Source organism: Motacilla alba, chromosome 8 (assembly GCF_015832195.1).
Source record: "Motacilla alba alba isolate MOTALB_02 chromosome 8, Motacilla_alba_V1.0_pri, whole genome shotgun sequence".
In the NCBI taxonomy this organism is placed as follows: domain Eukaryota; kingdom Metazoa; phylum Chordata; class Aves; order Passeriformes; family Motacillidae; genus Motacilla; species Motacilla alba.
The window spans coordinates 11,949,093-11,965,741 of NC_052023.1; the positions used below are offsets into that span (position 1 = coordinate 11,949,093).

Consider the following 16,649-nt stretch of genomic DNA (forward strand, 5'->3'; position numbering starts at 1 on the left):
ATCTAGTCCAACTGCCTGATCACTTCATGACCGACCAAGTTCAAGCATCTTTCTAAGGATGTTTTCGCATGATTTGGTTATGGACAAACTTGAGGCATCAAGCATTGCTTGTGGAATAAATAAATAAAATAGGTTAGGATAACTTGAAGGAAATTATTTCTTTATTTAATTTGACTTGAGCAGACTGATGGAAAAAAATACTTGATGAAAGATTATTCTGGCTTGTTTTTCCATGGTCTCCATCCTGGAGAATGGAAGAAGAGAAAAGGAGCTACTATGAAGTTAAAAGGAGTTAATTTAGGATAATTTGTAGTATGTTTGTTTCTATGTCTCCAAATACTAAATAGGTGAGTAATAAAAGAGAACATTCTGTCCCATATATTTAAAATAAAAGAAAATTAAATTGTTATTTTTATGTGTAGAACTGTAGTTCCACTCTTGATTAAGCCCACTTACTACAAATTACCCCTGCCTTAGCAGGCAAGATTCAGTCAGTAATGGCAATAAGTGTCTCCTCTGGACTTTTAAATAAAAAAAAAAAAAAAAAAAAAATTGGTCTATGGTAGTATGAAAAATGGATACTTTATATAATCATAAAGGAGGCAACCCTTGGTTTTGAAACATCAAATGTAACTTTAAAAAAATATGTTAAAAATGTTTAATCTGCTATTCATTAGCAGATTATGGGTATAGAACTGCTACATGAAGCTTCCTATAAATTCTTAAAGAAACTGCTTTCAAATTCATAGGTTTATAGGAAGAACATCCTCAGTGATACACCTGCTCTATAATCACATTGCTATTCTGTTCATCTTCCCTCACTCCTAAGGGCTGTACTTGTAAAAAGTAACACGTAAAACTGTACATAAAAAAGAATCAACCCACACTCTGAAGGACCCTAATCGTCCTATGTATGCCTTGTAGTGTCATACCAAAAAAAAAGGGTTCAAGAAAGTACCAGATACAAGGTTTGCAAATGAGAAAAGGGAATTACTGCCCTGCAATTCTTTCTGATACAGCCAATTTAGTCACTATTTGTAGCAATCAGATAATTTTAGAGCAGCAGTATGTGATTAAGATGAAAGTGTATCTCTAAGCAGGAATACATGCAAATCAATAAACTGATGTAATGAAAGGTTTCAGTAGCCACTTCTAATATTTAGCATTGGTTGTCATGATCCATTAGGGAATCATTTGACCAACATGAGGCATCTTAATTTTTATGCTTATGTAACTATTGCCCAGAACAAATGTGACTAAGACAGTATAGAATCAATTTTTTGATGTTGTTGTATTAAATATCCTGGCAGGTTGCAAATACTCTGACTTACACTGGAAACTTCTGGGTTTAGTAATTTTTTTTTCCATTTGGAACTTTTGTCTGTGTCTTTGATAGCTGGATGCTGGATACTTGAGCTTCCTCCTCTGCTAACACAGTTTGGCAATGATGACTTAATCAAATGCATTTGTTTCAGCAGTTTGGCACCTTTGTTTTGGGTTTGCTTATCAAGGAATTGCTTTGCAGGTCTGCTGGCATCTCAGAAACAATCTGCTTGGTATCAATAGTACCATCGGCCATTTGATGATCAATTCCTTGGTAAAAGGATTGCCTCTCAATGGTCTTCTTGACCCTTCTTGTGAGATCACATTAAAACAGAAAATCTGCTCTTCCTAGTAAAAAGAACTACAATGCAAATACGTATGTCACAAATGAGAGCAAACCTCTGTGTCTCCTCTCCCACCTCCAAACCTCACCAGGGAAATTGAGACTATTTCCTCTTTGTTCTGTCTACAGCAACTCTTACCTCATTTGCCAGGAGCTGTGTCTCATTATCAAGAGGCAAAGAATTTAACTTCCTTGCTGATAGGCATGTTTAGAAAATAGAACACCATTATTCACAGCTGTACTTCCAGTAAGAGCAAACAGACCCTGTTCAGATATCAGCAGGTGGAAATCTCAGTAGAAAGATGCATGTTTGTTGTTATGATTCCGGATGACCTTTCTTGGTTTTATTTTGCTCTGATAGTGAATGCTTACTGGCATGTTGGTGGTTTTAACCTCCTGAACTGATCTGGGGCTTGTTGCAAAACACCATTAATTTATATTTAACTACCTAGGAATTTCTTCCCTTAGCTGCCTTGGCTGTGTCCCAATTCAGGCAGTACTTAAGCCACAATTTGTGATTGTTTCAGTGCTTCATGGTGAGCTATGAAGGTCAGAGTGGTAGTTATCAGAATGACAAAGCCATGGGTGAGTTGTCAGCTGCATTCTGCTGAACCACACTTCTTTTAACTTGGTGAATTGCCTTAACGTATTTTAAAATGCATACTTTGAATATGACAGGATACAGCAAGTATTTTATCCACTCTCCTCAAGAATCAAGCAAACCCAGGATCCTGAGACACATCTTTAAAGAAACATATTCTGACCTCCATTTCTTTCTTCAGATACCTACAAGGTCCAACTGCACACCAGTGTGACTGTGCATGTGTTCTTACAAAATCCATTTCCTAGCCTGAGCAGAAATTTACTGTTTTGTCTTAACGCTATCAAGCCAGGATCTTGAGGATACACAACAGTCACATAACACTTTTAAGGAAGCCTTATTTGCTAAATTTATATGAGACTTTAAAAGCCTGCAAATTTGTGACATCCTTTATTGTGCACTTACTGCCATTTTACTATGCACATGATCACCTTCCACATTACTGACCCAATTTTCTGACTGCATTTTCTAGACAGGAGGCATAATTAATTTCTCAAGCAAAATTAGCCCTTATCAGTCTTAACTGTTTAATGAAATGAGATTGCAAATTGTCCTTCACTACTATACAATTTAAAACCAGTCTCTTTGAAAATCTGCTGTAAAATCAGGTTAACAACCTTAAAAAAGACATGGAAATAATTCCTCATTTCATAATGAGAATACTAAAAAACACCACTAAAAATCCAAGAAGAATTAGTAATGCTGGTGTTCTTAACAAGTGACTCAGATTTTCCAAGACTATAATTTTTTATCTCCATGTTTCTGCTGTCTGACTATTGCTAACTTCAGAGCAGAGCAAGCCTCTGCCTAACCTCTCAGCATTGCTTATTAACCTTTCAAAACTCATTACTTGCATGAATTTTTTTTCTCAGCCATATAGTACTTAGAATAGAATGCATACATTAAAATATGTACAATCTTTCTGATGTAAATCCCAGCTAGCTGAAATCTCCTTTCGTACCTTCATCTGGATATCAGCCTTTCTTCATTTGAATAGCTCATTCATTATGTACAGTTGGACCTTTGGGCACTAATTCCAGAGGAGAAGGAAGTCCTGAAGGATTGCTGATTTTGGAGAAATGGAAGGCAGTAACTCTAACCCTCTATGGGGATGGGTACTGTAGCATTCATTGCCAGTGTCTGTGGCCTCAGAAGCCTTTTTTGCCTCAAACAATTATGGGCTCAACACGGTGGCATTTTACTGAAGGATTCTCACTGACAGCTTTATTTGACTGAGGTGCCCCAAATCTGATCCTATATTCACAGTTTCCCTCTATAGTTATTTTGATTTACTGCTTTTGTCTCTGAAATTTTAAAGGCTGTTATATCACTGCTATTTCACTAAATGGAAAGATGACACTTAACTGTTGTTATGTACAAAAAGGAAAAGGTTTCCAGTGTTTTGCAGCAAGAACTGTGAATATAATAAAAGTATATAGTAACTATCATTGAAGGCTGCACAAGAAATGTATGAGTTGATGAAAAAGGAGGAAGAGATATTGTTTTGGTTTGCATTCTACTAACTTTGTTGTTAGTACTGAAATGCCTACCTGTTCATTTACAGCAATGTTCTTTGAAGCTGGTATTTAGTGAAAAGTTGGTGCAACACTTGAGTAGGTTCCTAGATTTGTAGCAGGAGGCTTTGAGGACTTGATTACCACACACTTCATTTGCAAACCAGCAACATCCAGCAGTTCTCCATCCAGAAGTTTTTTGTCACATTTTCTTTCCACTCTTTGGTAACCAGACTGCAACTGTCACAGAACAAGAGATGTCTTTTTATCTCTGTATCTCTTTCTCTCTATACATGTTAAACTATTGCTCTTGAATTTAAAGTCGTTGAAAGTGAGCACAGAATTCTAGTTCCTTCATTCAAGATGAAACCTGTGGCTAAAAGAGTATTTATCTTCCTGATTCTTGGAGTACCCGGGAGTCAAGGGTTTTGGAACAAACACAAGCAGCCCAACACATTAAGAAGTGCTGAAGTCAGTGAGCTAAGCAAGGCACCACCTCAGTTCTGCAGTCTTTGAATGAGGTAGAATGAGAAAGTGTCAGGAAATACTCCACTGTGGCTCCTGCATCTACAGCTTTTGTTCTCAGACATAAAAAGGAGTATAATCCAACCCAGCTCCATATTGCTTCACTGTCAAATGGTTAAGAGGAAGAGCCACTGTCCTGCTGAAAATGAAAATACATTAATCCTTCCTCTCATTTCCCACAGCTCTTGGCCTGTGAAAAGACTGCTGGCCCCTAAGAAAGCAGTGGCTGCCCATTCACAACCCACAGCAGAGGCTGTGATGGGACAATTTTGGTCACTCCTATTTTCATTAGTAATAGGAGATGAAAGGAGCTGACCATGGGTCAGTATGAAAAACTTAGTTCTGCTGGTGTCACTGCCAGTTTTCACCCCTCCAACACCTTCTGAAATCTCCATCCTACTTAGCCATTATCCTACAAACCCATCCCATTCCAGAGAAGTCATTATTTAAGTTATTTCTGTATCAGGAGCACACAAATGTGTAAAGGGCTGAGCACTAGACAAATCTGTTCTGCTTATGCCAATGCTTAACAAGCTGCTTGCTCACAGCACAAAACTAGGATGTGGCACTCTGTGCTCTTACAGCTGCACAGATGCAGACACTTTCACTGCCTCTTGTGTGAAAAGTGAGATGGAAGCTTGTACTTACTTTCCTAACACTATTTCTTGCCTTTTTTCTCCATCTCTGCAACAACTGAAATGCTTCCCCTCATCTTGGCAGGCTACTGCTTTACTCAGGATGCACTCCACAAGTTTGCCTTTCCCTCACTACATTTTTACAAGCACACTGAAACAGCTGTCTTGAGGTTTTTCTGTTCTTCCCTTTGCCTTGATCTACCTGATAATGCTGTTTCAGCTTCTACCACCCAGGCTGCATCTTGAAGTATCAACTTCATCGCTTCTTTTCAAGCAAAATTGCACCCCCCCCCCCCCGCCATTTCAGGATCTTTGGGTGAAGAAAGCTGGCTAGGGAAGAAAGGCATGGAGCAAGCTGTTTGTAGTTTGAGATCTCCATTTATTCCTGGACAGGGGAACATAAAATAAACTCTTCTTCTCTGAACTTTATTAGGTAATAATGTATTTAATGTATTTTGAGATATTTTTATGTTTTACTGTTGTCTTAAAAAAGAACTTATGGGAATTTATAGGTCCCAATCAGACCAAACTGAGCATTTTTGCTCACTGTATGATAAAATCCCAAAATCTGACAACCATTTTGAAGAAGAAGGTCATTGTGTGCTGCTCTTAACTGTTTATGCAAGTGACTTTAAATACTGTTTGAAGAAACAGATTTAGCTAGCCTGTATTTCCCCACTGCTGGAACTTGTACCTGTACTATTCAAGATATGAAGGTAAGCAAAAACTAGTGTATTTGAGAGTTTTAATTTTTAAGTAATTGTCTTGTGGTGCCAGGAACAGTACCACTCAAGGCTGTGCGTCAATGAAAACAAATTTAAGTTCTTCATCGTTGTAGCTCATGATAAATTCTGTAGTATTTTACAGTTTTGTTTCATAATTTGACATTGATTTTATATTTCGGTTTCTTTCCATAATAAGAGTTCTTAATAAAAGTTCCCATTCTGGCCTATTTGGTAGTACTGGACATTGATGGACAAAAGAACTTGAAAGTCATCCGTAACTTCAACTTGTAACAGTGTGAGTGCACGATGGGAAACAACCTTTGAATTTCCAGCCTTATAGGTCGTACCATTAACACCTCATCTGGATGTGTTCTCATGGTATGGGATGAATGTATGTATGAAATGGTTCAAGGAGATTGTTAGCTCTACTTGACCCGGGAGATCGAGGGGTCGTGTGTAAGGGGATGTGCCCAGCCGCATCCCTGACAGTATTCCTGGGGCTATCCCTTCCCGAGCTCCCTGCGCGCTGCTGAAGCGCGTAGTTGGGAAGGAGCGTGTGGAAAGTGAAGAAGAGGTGAAGCGGCGGCTGAGGACAGATGTGGCCTCTCGGTTGCCCCATGAGGTGCTCCGGCTGTGGCTGTAGCCTGGTGGGCAGGCACTCGCCCGGCCTGGGGTGACCCAGTCGCCCGTCCCTGTGATGTGACACGGCAGCCTGGCTCGCCCTGCCGGAGACACCGCAGGGACACCGAGGGCTGCACCTCCCGGGACAGCGGGGCGAGGTGCGTGTGCCGCGCCCCGGGGCATCGGAACCGGGCCCCGGCGGGGACACGGGCGGCCAGCGCCGCGGCCCCGGGACGGAGCCGGAGCCGGAGCGCGTCCCGGGGGCGGCGGGCGGGGAGGGCGGACGGGAGGCCGGCTGGGGAGGCGGAGGGAGGGCGGGCGCGGGCGGCGCCGGCGGGAGCGGGGCTCGGCAGCGGCCGGCGGAGCTCCGCGCTGCGCTTCTCTCCGGCCCCGCGGGGCGAAGCGAACGCGAGCGGCGGCGGGGCCGGGACGGACACCGAGAGCGGGGTAGGGAAGGAGCGGTGCCGCGGCGGGGCTGGCTCGGGCCGGCGGGCACCGTGGCACTTGTGCCCGGCGAGCCGGGCTCGCTCCGCCCCCGGTGGCGGCAGCGCTTAAGGGAGAAGGGCCGGGGGGCGGGAGCGCGGCTGCTCCGGCACCGGGGCTGCTGCCGGTGAGAGCCCGCCGGTGAGAGCCCGCGGTGCGCTGCGGTGCGCTGCGGTGCGCTGCGGTGCGCCGCTCCGTCTGAGGAGTTCGCCGGCCGCGCTCCGCTGAGCGCTCCCGAGCGGCAGAGCTGCCTCGCTCCGGCGGGCCCCGTTCCCGATGCAGCTCGGGAACCGAGGGGCTTCAGCGGCAGTTTGTAATACAGGGTGTTAACGCCCGCTTTTTTATTTCATCTCCCTGCTTTTTTTATCCCTTGCCTGGGAGGATTTTGCTGTTAGGAATGTCCTCGGAGTAGAGATGGGAGATAAAGTGTAAAGTAACTTGCAGAATTGGTTTCTGAATCACGGTGCGTCTAAAAACCAAGTTTGTGCTTCATCGAGGGCGCTGGGAACTTGAAGGCTTCAGTGCTGGTTAGGTTAGAGCTTTGAAACATGAATTTGTGGGAGTAGAATTGTTTGGAGGTGCTAAGACATTGTTTTGAAAATAAATGTTTAAAAATGAAGCGTGATTATGATCTCAAAATGCTCCAGTTTCAGTATTTCACTTTTGACTGTGGCTGGGCTGGGTAAATACTGTCATTCTTGGAGTTTGTTGCAAAAACATGTGTTTAGCTTAGTTTAAGCAGCAAAATTTTTTGTATTGTTTATCTTACTATATGTACATAAGCATGATCTATTGTATACATTATTTTGTATGTATGCAGAAACTCTAAATTTCCTGTAGGCTGTATTTGCGTTGTGTAATGCAGGCAGATAATTGTTTTACCCTGTGAGTGATGAACTTAAAATGTGATGCCATATCATATCACTCAGAAAAGTGGAAAATTAGATTTGCACTGCAGACTAATATTATGGAATTTCTGCTTCAAATGCCGTTTGAACAGTGGTATGCCTTTTACAGCATTGTGTATATTTGTTTTTATAATTGCAGATGCCTTTTGATTGCAAGACTGCTGAAATGCTTTGAGGGCTGCATCTCCTTTCCTAACCATGAACAGTTCAAAATCACCAGGACTGGCTGGATTTGGAGTCTTGAAAAACACAACGTGCCACACGGAGAAAAAGATTTCAGTTTTCTTCTCAATAATCTTCATGACGGTGGGAATTTTGTCCAACAGTCTTGCAATAGTAATTCTCATGAAGGCATACCAGAGGTTCAGACAGAAATCAAAAGCCTCCTTTTTGCTTCTTGCCAGTGGTTTGGTTGTCACCGATCTCTTTGGTCACCTCATCAATGGAGCCATTGCCGTGTTTGTGTATGCCTCAGATAAAGACTGGATTCGGTTTAACCAGTCCAACATTCTGTGCAGTGTTTTTGGCATCTGCATGGTTTTCTTTGGTTTGTGCCCACTCTTCCTGGGCAGTGTGATGGCTGTTGAACGGTGCATTGGAGTCACTAAGCCAATATTTCACTCTACAAAAATGACTTCTAGACATGTGAAAATGATGTTGACTATGGTATGTCTGTTTGCTGTTCTTATAGCTTTGCTGCCTATTCTTAGGTTTAGAGCCTACCAAATTCAAGCATCGAGGACCTGGTGCTTCTATAAAACAGAACATGTTGAGGACTGGGAAGACAGATTTTATCTCTTACTTTTTTCTTGCCTTGGGTTCCTGGCCCTTGCTATTTCATTCCTGTGCAATGCTGTCACAGGAATTACCCTCTTAAGAGTCAAATTTAAAAGTCAACAAAGACAAGGCAGATCTCATCATTTTGAAATGATCATTCAGCTCTTGGCTATAATGTGTGTTTCTTGCATTTGCTGGAGCCCATTCCTGGTAAGAGCATAATGTATTTGCCAATGTTTAATGCACATCACTGTATAAAAGTTATACTTTTTTGTCTCCAGGTTTTAAAGCACTTAAGTTGTGATAACAACTCTACCCACTCAGTGATATTACTTTTGCAGCATATTGCCCATAATGTATGTACCTATGCATCTATAAAAAACTAGTTCTTATTCTTCACTTCTGATCAATAATACACTAAACTAAATATATAGTGATTGTGAGGACTGCATTTCCAGTGTCGTGGAGCAGACAGTGGTAGAAGAATCACGGCTGGAATAATTCAGAACAAATATTGAGCTCTTCCAAAAATTCAGTGAAATCTAGGGTTGGGAAGTCTTTTTACTCTGTACAGTGTAAATATTTTTTTTATTTATGGCAGTCTGTTTGCTGCTATTTCAAAAGTTTACTGCTACTCGTGAGCTTTGTTAGGGCAGGTAACAGTTAAGAACCTAAAAATCCTCCCCTCCATTATCATGGTGTTAAGGGCTTTGCTTTAGGGTCATATTGAAAAACAGTGATTAGCAGTGGGTTGAAATCAACATTTGGTTTAGACCTAAGCAAGCTGGGTTTGTAATGTGGACAGATGGGCAGCAGAGCTTCTGGTGGACTGTCCCTGCTGTGACTCCCAGAGGGTCAGTGCTGGTAGTGCCTGCTCTGTCAGTGAGCAGGGTCAGAGGAGGTGGGATTGTGGCATAGGAAAGAATTTGACAGCTCTAGCTGTATCATGGCATTAGAAAGCTGGTGTTAGCTTTGTCTCCTTTAAGTGTAGCGAACTTGTCTGAAGAAATTTAGTTTTTTTTGCTAGGGTTAGAGGGTTTAAATCACAAGTAACACAGAATCTTAATTTCTTCCCTAGAAGCAGGGTCCCGTAGTTTTCCAGTGATATAAATGAGCAATGTTGGTTTGAGCTAACAAATACTGACATTTAAGTCTGAGATCTGTATCAGATCCAGCTATATTTCATCTGCTCACTGCCTATGGTAGAGTCTGAAGTTACCTGAGTTAGTTAAAAACTAGTTCCTGACACTAGCCTAGCTGCAGCAGTTGGGTATCTGGCAGGTAGCATTTAATTAATCCAGTATCACCGGCCAGCTTCGAGACTAAGTCTAGGTATGAATGTCTGCAATCACTGAAATGCACAAAATTTCTTTCAACTTTGTTCAAATCACAGAGAATTTTTCTAGTCTTACTCTGCAGCATAGTTTAAATTCATGTTGGCTTTTGTCAGTGTTGTGGCTGTAGTGTGTGGAGCATAAACAAAGTTGTCAGAGCAGCAGAACAAGTTTTGTAGGGAACTTCTTTACAGTTATTTCAGATACCATCTGAAGTTTGGTCAGACACCATCTGAAGTTTGGGGCATGCCACAGAATGGTTTTCACAAAAAGGATCTCATATGATGACTTTACTTTCCATGAAAAAGCAGCATTATTATCCTCTGGTAACATTTATTTTCATTTAATATAATTGTTCTTAAAAACAGGGATTAATTTGGTTTTGAAAAACCCTTGGGTGTCAGAAGAGCTATAAACTTTTTTAGTTCAAAAGAGATACTTCATTTATTCAACGCAGGAAGGAACACTAAATTGCAATGACTACGGTTGATTTTGTTATGCCATGCAATTTTAATTATGATATACATTAAATATATATAAAATTATAGTTTTAGAAATTGTGGCAATCTAATGAAATCACAGCACTACTTTTGTTAAAATATTTGACTTCATCTAAGTTAAGTGATAGCTGAAGATGAATTATTGGTCTAGCAGGCATTTTTTTTTTAGAGCCTTTTCGGCATTGGTGTTTGCATCAGCTTCTGGTGCAGGCCAGTGAATGACTTCTTGCTTTATTTTGGACTTGGTATTTTTTGGGATTCTGTTGCAGAGGGGAGTTGGTTCACAAGGAATTCTGATTCATTGGGTGGCAAATCTGCTGGTGCTTTGTGATGCTTTGCCTCTGGATCTCTTTTGAAATGAGATGAGCCAAACTTACACCAAAATCAGCCTGGCATTACAGAAAATAGTTCTGCAATGTGGACAAATTTAGGTTAGAAAGGAAGGGTTTAAAAAACAAAAAAAAAGTAGTTTGGGGTTAGATTCTTGGAACAAAGTTTCAAGGAAGTGAACCCTCAGTGTTTTAGCCAGAGGGTTTCAGTGGGAAATGCAATGGGACAGGGTCCTTTGTGGGTATTTCCTTTCGTAGCTGTTAGGATCATAGAGTTTATACCAGTTGATTTGCTGATTTATTTGCCCATTCCTTGTTTTGATAGCAACAGAATACAAACAGAATTACAAGTGTGGTGTTAATTTAGCAAGTTTTTTGGCCTGCAGTAGAATAAAGTTTTGTCAGGAACATACTGCTCAAGTGCTACGTTAAAGTGATCCAGGGTTTATCGAGTTATATGCTTTGTGATTAATTGCTGGTTCAAACCTGCTTGTCTGATACATCTGAAAGGTCCCAGGGCTTTTAATTTGTGAAAAGAGTGGTTTACATTCTATAATATAATCATCATATACCAAAATAAATATTTCTTGACATAAATATGAGCAAGTGTTCACAGGTAAAATTCTCTGGAAAAGGACATAAATACATGCTTCTATGGTCATTTGCTTCTTGAATTTTTTTTCTTCAAGCTAAATCTAAAAGTCAGAATTTGAAAAGTCTAGTCTTTGGATTGTGAATTCTACCTATGTTCTCTGTCCCAAAGAGTATACAGAACAAAATGTTTCCTGAGAGTCAATTGCCTCAAAGTAAACCAGAGTTACTAGAAACCAAATAAACTTCTGGAAGAGAAAGTGGAGGAAGGCAATGCGTTTTATACCACATGTGGTTTGCAGATACAAGAGTTTGGATTCATTTGGTGTTGGGGGGGTTTAATTTATTTATTTCCCTTCTGTTTTCAATCTAGTCTGGTATGTCCATTGACATATGTGTGGGGCTACCATAATAGAGTCTGTCCAATACTGTAATCCAACTGCAGTTTTACTTCACTATTAGATTTTAAATTAATTTTTTTTCCAAGTAGAGTTAATATTCAGACATTGTCACTGTTCAGTGATAAAATAATTTTCAGATGTCATTAGAGTCACAAGACTCTGGATTGTTCTTTATGGTGTCTGCTGTGGAACTGAACTTGACTTCTGCGTCTGCTCAGTGATCGTGAAGTTGTTTTGATGCCTATTTATATATGTGTGTAAATGTATATATAGCTAACACTTGATATTATAAATAATAATATATAGTATTGTAGTCAATCACCACCTCTGTCTTAAGATTCCTGAAGATATGTATGGAGTCTTTTTCAAAAGCAGAGCCCATGGCATGGCAATGTGGAGCTCCTCCCATGGCTCTTGGATAGGGACCTCCTTCTGATTTCTTTTTCTTCCTTTGGATTTCTTTCCCAAAGTTCCATCTCATCTGTTTTTCAAAAATAAGCAGCTTTTTCATGTTTTCTGCCACTGTGAGAGAATCTTCCCTTAATGAAGTATGAGAATGTGAGGTGCTCCCTGCTTCTTCCTTTATGGGGAAACACTGATGCCTTTTGAGGAGTTGAGAGCAGGAGAAAATTCACAAAAAAAAAAAAAAACCAAAAAAGTGAAATTCATGAGTTTTATGATAATATGTGTAATCAGTGGTTTGCAGAGGCACATTTGTTTTGACAGCCCAAATAATTTTGCTTTGTGATGGGTAATTCCAGGTAAATATGTTCTGAAAATACTAACTTCAACTTCTCAGCTTTCTTCATCCATTTGCTAAGGGTATTTTGCTGGATGAATTTGCTCCCTAGGGGTTGGATTCCCAAAGCAAATAGCTGGCCAGGAGCATTTTGTGACAAGCACCTCTGATGAAATACATTGTTATATAAAGCTGTTTTTTGGCTGTCACTTGACGTCTGGCGTGTCATGAAACAGCTTGGTTTGGAGCTGTGCTTGTATGAGCACATTCTGACATCCCTATGTCGTATTCTGTAGGGCTCAAGGGATAAACATATTGTAAAATTTGTTTCTTTGGAGTTGCAAAGAGAACTGCCTGTAACTATGGACAGGAAAGATTTATTTCAGAGTGAATTTATTTACAGGAACAAATTATGATACGGACAAATTTCAAATCTTTTTCATGTGTGAAACACAGCCTGAGAAAAATACTTTTACATTCAAATAATTCTTGTTAAGATCTTTTTCCATGCAGTTAACTGATTAATTTCTTTCCAGTTTTACCTCCCCTCTACTGCTGGAAATAGCCATTCCTGTTTTTATTGGAAAGAACTCTGTTTATTTTGTATGAATAAATCAACTGTTATTCAGTTGCTTTTTTTTTTACTGCTTAGATTAATTTTTATCAGCCCCTTCTCATGTAATCTCTTTCTAATTTGTTGTGCTAATTGTGTCTCCCTGAACTCGCTCTGACTTCTTCTTGTCCTCAGACTGTTTCATGCAGTGAGGCTTGATGACTGCTTTTCGTGCAGCTAGGGCTGTGTTCAGCTTGTGATTTACTGAATCACTTCAACTCAGAAGCTGCAGGTGCTGTCTGAGTGGTCCTTTCAGACAGTGTGCTCTGGAGCTGCTGAGAAGCTGACATACTAACAGGGAGGCTTTCACTGGAATGCCCTAATCCCAGCCTGGCTGCTCCACCAGCTGTTTTGGGTGCAGAGCCAGGCTCAGGGCTGGAATCTACTGAAGGAGGTCAGTTTGTTGCAGGTTTTACACTAAGTAACTTCTGGGCCATGTCCTTGTGTCCAGTATAAGATAGTAGGATGTACAAGGCAATCCTCTACATCTCGTTTGAGTGGTTTTGCATGTATAGCCTTGTATGCACTTTGTCAGGTGCTCATACCTGTGTTACTCTTGAAGTCTCTCCCTCCAGTCTTGTTTTCTGTCTTCTTTATGAAGGTGGCAGTTTAATTTCTGTTGCGCTGCCTTATATGTGCAATGGGCATCATATATATGAGCTTGTTGCTTTATTAAAGCTGTTTGTGTGCCTTCATTGCTGGTTGTATTATCCTTACAGCTTAAGAGTTACTAAAAAATTTATCCCTTGTGCTCTTGTGACTGGTGATTTCTCAGAATCAGAAAGAGCAGCTGAGGAGAAGCAGGGAGAGGTCCCAAGATGCAGGTCCATGCGAGGATTCAGTTCTCATGTGGGGCTGCTCTGCAGAAGTGTGTTATTATCTTACTATTTATTAGTCAAAGCTGCAGCCACCGTGAGCTTGTTGTGCCTGCACAGGCATTGTCAACAGGGAGAGTGATCTTTTCTTTTGAAAAAGAATAAATTAGGCTTTCAATTTCCACAGGTGTGTTTCTGAAGAGTGAAGAAGGAGATACACTTAAATATGTTCAGCTAACCTTACAGCTTTCAATGCTGTTTCAAGGCTTTCAGAGGGGAAAACAACACTTGCCTGTCCTTTTCAGGGCTCAGATTTTAAAGATAATCAGTGATAATTACCATGCTTGTGCTGGCTTTTGTCATTGAGTTCTTGCTAGAAGGTTTGTCTGCTGACACCGCACAAAGACAGGATGCCTTGTCAGCAGAAGAGGGTTATGTGGGGTGTGGGAACCCCTCACACCTGCCTGGGGTAGGGCAGGTCTCCTGTGGGAGAGAGAGCTCCTGGACACTGTCAGTGCATCTCTGAGCCTGGGTGCAAGCCCATGTTAGGAGCCCACTGCTGCCACAATGGTTTTAATAAATGAACCAGTGTCATGGGGAAAGGAAAAAAAAGCTTTTTGCCAGCAGCAGGCTTGCTGGATATGCCTCTTTACCTCTAGCCCACAGCACTGATACAGGGATAGTTGTTGACTGTAGGTAGTTATTTCTTTTCCAGACCTTGCTGTGTCAGAGATCAGGAATGTCAGTTTGAATGAGTAAAATGCTCCCTGAGTTCCTCTGAAAAAGAATTTCCGAGTTTTATTGTCTTTTTGAGCCAAATTAGAGAAAGGGCTCCCACTCCTATCATGGTCCTTGGATTGCTTGCTGAGTTTCTCAATAGATCCATTAACTCTGTGCAAATTCAATTACTGTTCTTGCTTGAGTTTCTCCTAGCCTCTGATAACTCAAGGTTGAATTGCTGAAAGATTACTGTCTTTGCTAATATTATGGACCAAAAGGTATTTTGAAATACATAACTCATTTTACAGGTTAAGAGGAAAGAGAACACTCATTTTGATTGAAGTTTTTTGTTAGTCTCAAGGCAGATATTTCTTTCCAGCTTAGTTTCCCATGGAATAAGGTTTATTCAGCAGCTCAGACAATTTGAGCGTGCTGTTGATTGTCCCCAAGAAAATACTACTGGAAAGAATTTTTATGTATTGGCAGAGAGAGTAACAAATTTTAATACAATGTGTTTAAATGTCCAGTCCACCTGTTCAGATGTGTTTCTATGAAATCTTTGGGTAAGATGTTCTTAATATTGGTTGTAGAGAACTTTCTTTAATTTTGTGTTCTTAAGTGGCACAGCTGCCTAATTCCACCAGATTACATGAGAACTGGAATGACATTGATTTTAGACAATACCTACCTAAAATGATACTGAATTTTAAAAGTACTATTTTGGTGTTCAGAATTGGTCTCTTCCTATTGTCATCTTTTTACAGTACATAGAGATCTTGCAGTCCTTATCCTTTCTGAGAAACATGAATCATTTTAACAAAAATGTTTATAAGCATGGGCCAGGGTGTAGTTCATCATAGAGTGCTTAGAAAGTCTATAGTAATTGTGGCTATATTTGTAATTCAAGTGTTTGCCTCCCCCTCACAGAAGTCAGGGAGCTGAGATACTCTCAACAGGAAAGTGCTGGAGAAGAAATGGGCAGTAATGGTAGGAACCAGGGAAGGAAGAAGGGCTGAGATTGAGATATTGCCCTTTACCAGAGGCTCCTGGGGAAGCATAAATAGAGTTTTTGTTATCTATGGTTACTTGTGCTGTTTGGAAAAATTTGCGTAAAGCCTTTTCTATTAATGCAGTGCCATCAGAATACAATAAGATTGTTTGTTTTGGAGAGAAAAAGTAGAGAAGGCAGGTTTCCAGTCATGTGAGAAAATGGCATTTTCAGAATAATGTGCTTCTGGTTTTCTTTTATAATTGTTTGCTTCTTGATTTTTAAATTTTGATATTATATACAGAATTAAACTATGAAATAATTTTTGTTATAATAGTATTTTGTTTCAAATAGAAGTCAGTGACTTTCACAGAAAATATGGATTGGATTTTTTTTTTCAATTTTGAAGTTGCCATCTCAAGAAATCAAATTCTGAAAACTTCACCAAAATAAATTTGCCATTCATAATCTTTCTTTGTTTATTTCACTTGGTTAACTTTTTGGATTCTGTTTTTAATATTAAAAAGTAAGTCAGTTTGACATTCATTCCATTGTTTGAGATAAGAGAATTCTTCCTGTTTCCTAGATATTACACTTATTCAGGCATTTCTTACTTGAAAATGTCATACACTGCATAACCATCTTTGGAAAATGTCATACATGGCATAACCATTTTGGGATGGTTATTTTAGGAAAGCTGTCTTTCCTGACTATCTAAACACTTTAAATGGTAAAGTTGTTGCTGAAAAATCTCAGGGAGTAATACGCTCACATGGAAAAACTCCAGAAGGTCCTTCATCCTCACCAGTTTTAATGACAGACATCAGGGTGTAATGTGCATTCATATATTGTGTGAGAGAAGGCTTATTATTGTAATTATTATGGTGTTAATTCACAATCTGAAGCGTGGCATGGTGCTTTCTGGCACAAGGTACTTGTGTCTTTAGTGCAGTAGAATTGGTTGATGTCTGAGAGGAATTGCTGAGTTGCAGTTTGGGTTGAGGCTCCCTGAGGATGGAGGTTCCCTGTGTGCAGGGCATACCACAGCTTCTGTGGGTGTGCTTTTGTCAACAGCAGTGCTCAGAGAGCAGAGCACCGCAGAGAGGGTTTACACCAGGGCTGACACTGAAGTTTTAGCAGTCATGACTCATTCTTTGGGATTCA

General features: G+C 40.3%; 1 protein-coding gene across 7 annotated transcripts in view; it reads left to right on the top strand.

The window, feature by feature from the left end:
• Positions 1-16,649, top strand: part of PTGFR (prostaglandin F receptor) — a 37,475-nt gene that overhangs the window by 11,000 nt on the left and 9,826 nt on the right. Inside the window, exons 1-2 of one of the 7 annotated variants that reach the window (XM_038144667.1) lie at positions 2,205-2,251; positions 7,818-8,665. In XM_038144667.1, the coding sequence (XP_038000595.1) occupies positions 7,877-8,665 (789 nt within the window). In that variant the 5' untranslated portion in view covers positions 2,205-2,251; positions 7,818-7,876. Of the gene's footprint in view, positions 1-2,204; positions 2,252-5,863; positions 6,446-6,596; positions 6,735-6,784; positions 7,303-7,817; positions 8,666-16,649 lie in introns of those variants that run through there. The other 6 variants (XM_038144668.1, XM_038144664.1, XM_038144670.1 and 3 more) reach the window with 6 other exon arrangements.